General features: G+C 41.0%; 1 protein-coding gene across 1 annotated transcript; it reads right to left on the bottom strand.

Moving 5' to 3' along the window:
- Positions 1-1,088: 1,088 nt before the first annotated feature.
- Positions 1,089-1,922, bottom strand: LOC141319041 (uncharacterized). The gene has a single exon (XM_073833230.1). The coding sequence runs from the start codon at positions 1,920-1,922 to the stop codon at positions 1,089-1,091; it is 834 nt and encodes a 277-aa protein (XP_073689331.1).
- Between the last annotated feature and the right edge of the window lie 3,141 nt (positions 1,923-5,063).

The raw sequence follows: 5,063 nt of genomic DNA on the forward strand, positions 1-5,063 counted from the left end.
ACTATTGCAATGCATAAAATATACACAATATCAATTTCTCATTCATTCAGACAAGCTGCATTCGTCAAGATCATTCATTCGACACCAAACATGGGTACATGTTACATATAGGATACACATTTGGCAACTTGTGTTGCTAAGGTACGCAAGGCATAGAAAAAGACACGATTACATCGCAAGCATTGAAAAGACAGTAAGATGGATGCCCTATCCCTTTGCATAGTAAGTTCGATTGATTGAAATAGCATTCTTTGTTTCTTTCCCTTTTGAATCATATTTGCTAGCGCATTTGTTGAGCGCATGTTGTGAGTCCTGTTTTGAGGAAGGTGGGGGAAACACCATGCTGCTCAAAAAGGGGTCGGGGGAGTTCAGCGGCCGGGATGCCCAGTCTGGAGTCAATCATTCTCCTTTGTTCATTCCTAACTCAATTTGTGGTAACTTAGGTCACGAGTGAGTGGACAACTGGTTCTTTTGGAGGATCTCATAGAGAGGGGGAGGGGGGTCATGAGTTTGGCCAGGGGTGACAGTTTTCCATTTGCCCTAACAAGTCTTCCAGCACAAATCACTCGTTATCCCCCTCATGGGATTATCTTTTATTGCTGCTTTGTTCCCTGGGGTGATAGCGCGATCAGCAGACGAAGTTTGGCGTAGACAGAGTAGCGCTTCTCACAGTTTTCTGATGCCAATTGGTCAGGATAAAAGATTCTTTGTTCTTCCTCGGAGCGTGATGACTTGATCGTTATTTGCACTTTGCATAACCGAAATCCTACAACAGTAAAGTACACCATGGACAAAACACATTGCTTTAAAATGTGAATTAGAATTTCTATCATTGTAGGAGCCTCGTATAGGATTCTTATTGGAATCCTTTAAGATTGTTTTGACGAGGGAATATTTTGCAGATTCTGAAAGGGGGATGTACACTTTTGACCTCAACTGTAATTGTGGTTGCAACAATGTGGTTGCCGAGAAACAAAGAGGTCTATGTTTGTAGAGTAATTTACAGCATTTTTGATTGTGGCTCAACCAATCAGAATCAAGGACCAGAACTATCCATTCTAGACATTTTGTTTGAAACTCTGTCCACACTAAGGGGATCTGTTAGGCTTTTCTTTATTGTGAATTTTCATGTGCCTTTCAATGCTTCCTTTTTGACTGAAACTGTTTCCACACTGTTTGCATGTGTAAGGCTTCTCTCCAGTGTGAATTCTCATGTGAATGTTAAGGTATCTTTTTTGAGTGAAACTCTTTCCACACTGTTGGCATGTGTAAGGCTTCTCTCCAGTGTGAAATCTCATGTGTCTGTTAAGGTTTACTTTTTCAGTGAAACTTTTTCCACACTGTTTGCATGTGTATGGCTTCTTTCCAGTGTGGACTCTCATGTGTCTGTTAAGGCTTCCTTTTTGAGTGAAACTCTTTCCACACTGTTGGCATGTGTAAGGCTTCTCTCCAGTGTGAAATCTCATGTGTCTGTTAAGGCTTCCTTTTTCAGTGAAACTCTTTCCACACTGTAGGCATGTGTAAGGCTTCTCTCCAGTGTGAAATATCATGTGTCTGTTAAGGCTTCCTTCATCAGTGCAACTCTTTCCACACTGTTTGCATGAGTAAGGCTTCTCTCCAGTGTGACATCTCATGTGTCTGTTAAGGCTTCTCTTTTCAGTGAAACTCTTTCCACACTGTTTGCATGAGTAAGGCTTCTCTCCAGTGTGAATTCTCATGTGACTTCTAAGGTGTGCTTGTTGTTTGAAACTCTTTCCACACTGTTTGCATGAGTAAGGCTTCTCTCCAGTGTGAATTCTCATGTGACTTTTAAGGTGTGCTTGTTGTTTGAAACTCTTTCCACACTGTTTGCATGAGTAGGGCTTCTCTCCAGTTTGAAATCTCATGTGTCTGTTAAGGCACAAGTAAGTGAAAATACTCATAGTTTCTGTCTTTTGAGCACTTTTTTGGTTAGAAGTCTTTTCAGACTCTAAAGAACAAAAAGATTTTTCTCCAGATATGAAATTATTAAGATTCTCAAACTGATCTTTCTCTTCAGTTTCATTCAGTACTTCTCTCTCCTTTTTCAGTGCAGTTAGGCCTAAGGTGGAAAAACAAAGAGATAAAAGTTAACCCAAGTTTAATGGCACAAATCAATTAACATAACAACATGTAGCTAAGTAATGCATGCATGCTAGATCCTATTCCAGGGTCTCCAAACCTGATCCTGGTCGGCCGGTACCCTACAGAGATTAAGTTGGCTGTTATACAATTAATTAAATCTAGAAAATCTATATAGACTGATCTCAGTTATTATATACTATTTTTATTTCTCCTAGTGAATAAAATTCAACAAAATTAGAGAGAGACTAGGAAAAAAGAAAGGGGACAAACTCCCCACTTAACCATCAGATGAAAAATACATCACAAAATAATTCCTTCTGAATTGTGATCTGTATTTAATTCATCAAAGTGCACACACACACACACACACACACACAGGAACATGCAGCCGAAGCACTGGTAAACTCTGGCAGCTAATGCTGTTAAACTAACCTGGTCCAGGACTTTCGGTTTGGTAATGTGCACGGTGTCTGCGCTCCGCATTATTTCATGTAATATCTTAAGAATACACCTTATTTGATCAGCACATCAAACTTGTTGAACCTTTTTTTTTTTTTTTTGAAAGTCTACACTGTCGGAATTTACATTTAAAATGAGCAAGCCTACGAGGACAGGCGGTAAACAACAAGCTCATCATGATCAGGCCTGTCAAGAAAGCAGCAAAAGGAATCCACATCTTCGCAGCTTACAATCAAATCCCTAGTTAAGGAGCTTGAAAGATTCATAAGAGAGATGACTGGGGAATTAGTTGCACTTTTAAACACCTCTCTGTAACAAATTCGATCTTCAGTCATATCGTTCAGTGCAACCATAATAGCACAGGTAGCTACGATCAACGAGATGGAAGCGGGCCTTTTAGAACACAGTGACCGAATAACTCAGCTTGAGCATGATGTAAAAGCTCTTCAGTCAAAACTGATAATCACCGAAAAGGAAAACACGGCTCTTAAAGCTAATATAGATTTGATATCTCACTCGAAGTGCCAAAATCTACGACTTGTAGGTTTACTGGAGGACATTGAAGGAAAGAACGCAAGTGAGTATGTGTCTAACCTGCTTTCCGAGCTTCTTGGCGATTGCCTAGCAGAACCTGGATCGTGTCCACCACAGTCTCCGGCCTAAACCTTGCGCAGACGAACCCCCACGGCTGCTGATAATCAGATTTCACCGATACATCATTAAGGAAACTGTCATGAGATAGTTTAAATCCCAAAAGGACTTTTCCTACAAAGGCCACAAGATCAAGATGTACGAGGACTTCAGCATAGAGTTGGCGAGTACACAAGCAGCGTTTAACAAGATCAAGAGCCTACTTTACAAGCAAGGAGTACGATTTGGAAGGCTGTACACGACTCATCTCCGAGTGAGCTATAAGAGCGCGGAACGGATCTTTGATTCTTCTGAGGCAGCGGAGTCATTTTCCCAGAAGAACTTTCCTAACTGACTTTGGCAATAATGGACTAATGTGCATTTCCATGATGAGCAGGTGAATTCTGCAGGTTTAAGCTGCGGTAAATAAGATGGCTTTATACTGGGCCATCAGTTAACGTCATAGACTTTTGAATGTAATCTTTACTCCATCCTGGTCTTCAAGACCAGAAATGGTTATCTCTCTCGATGCAGAGAAGGTATTTGACCTGGTGGAGTGAGATTACTTATTCATCGCAAAAATCTGGATTCGGATCTAAATTCATCTCATTGATTCGTTAACTATATTCCACTCACTCAGCTTGCGTGAAAACAAACTCTGAAAATTACCCTTATTTCTCGCTTTCTCGTAGCACCCGTCAAGGGTGTCCACGCTCACCTCTCCTTTTTGCTTTGGCTATAGAGCCTCTCTCTATAGCCTTAAAATCGGCTTCAGTGTTTTCAGATATTTGTAGAGGGGGAATTTACAGATGGTGTGTTCCTCCCTGCCAACGCTTCATTGTTAGTGGGGATACACACAGTCTGTTTGTGGTCTGCTTGAGAGCGGAGCATGCACAGTCAGCCCTCGAGGGATGAACGTCTTCTGCTGCGTCTGCATCTGATTGGTTGCAGACTACGTTCAGAGCGTGCTTCGCCAATTGCATTCCCCATAGCGTTTGACGCAGCGTCTCGTTCCCTCAGGGAACCAGGGTTACATACGTAACCTGAGACGTTCCCTGAGATAGAGTACGATCATCCTCTAGGGGGCGCTATCGGGAACAAAGTTATTCTTATCCTAGGTAGCAGATGGTCAAAAGGTATCTGTGATGATACCTAAGTGTAGTTGGGCCCAAAGAGACTGGGGTTTTAAATCAATTCAAAAACGGAAACAACGTCTAGCACGTAACTAGCAGAATGAGGAGCATGACATCATCCACAAGGCTTGAGAAGTGGGAATCAACCTGGACATCAGAAAGGACAGGCTCCTAACCCTGAGGGACAGGGAGGAAAACCTGACCCACTAAGAGACTGCTCTCTATGAGGGATCCTTCCCGGAAAAGGGGAGCACGCCCTATCCATCAACCCTTCGCTCATATGTGACCCTGGACCACAAAACCAGTCATAAGGTTAAATTTGACAAAACTGAGATTTATACACCATATGAAAGCTCAATAAATAAGCTTTCTATTGATGTATGGTTTGTTAGGATAGGACAATATTTGGCTGAGATACATCTATTTGAAATCAGAAATCTGAGGATGCAAAAAAATCAAAAAGACTGAGAAAATCACCTTTAAAGTTGTCCAAATTAGGTTCTTAACAATGCATATTACAAACCAAAAATTACATTTTGATATGTTTACAGTAGGAATTTTACAAAAAAATCTTCATGGAACATGAACTTTACTTAATTTCTTAATGATTTTTGGCATAAAAGAAAAATCAAAAATTTTGACCCATGCAATGTATTTTTGGCTATTGCTACAAATATACCCCAGCGACTTAAGACTGGTTTTGTGGTCCAGGGTCACATATAGCTGCACAGAAACTGC

Source organism: Garra rufa, chromosome 1 (genome assembly GCF_049309525.1).
Source record: "Garra rufa chromosome 1, GarRuf1.0, whole genome shotgun sequence".
In the NCBI taxonomy this organism is placed as follows: Eukaryota; Metazoa; Chordata; class Actinopteri; order Cypriniformes; family Cyprinidae; genus Garra; species Garra rufa.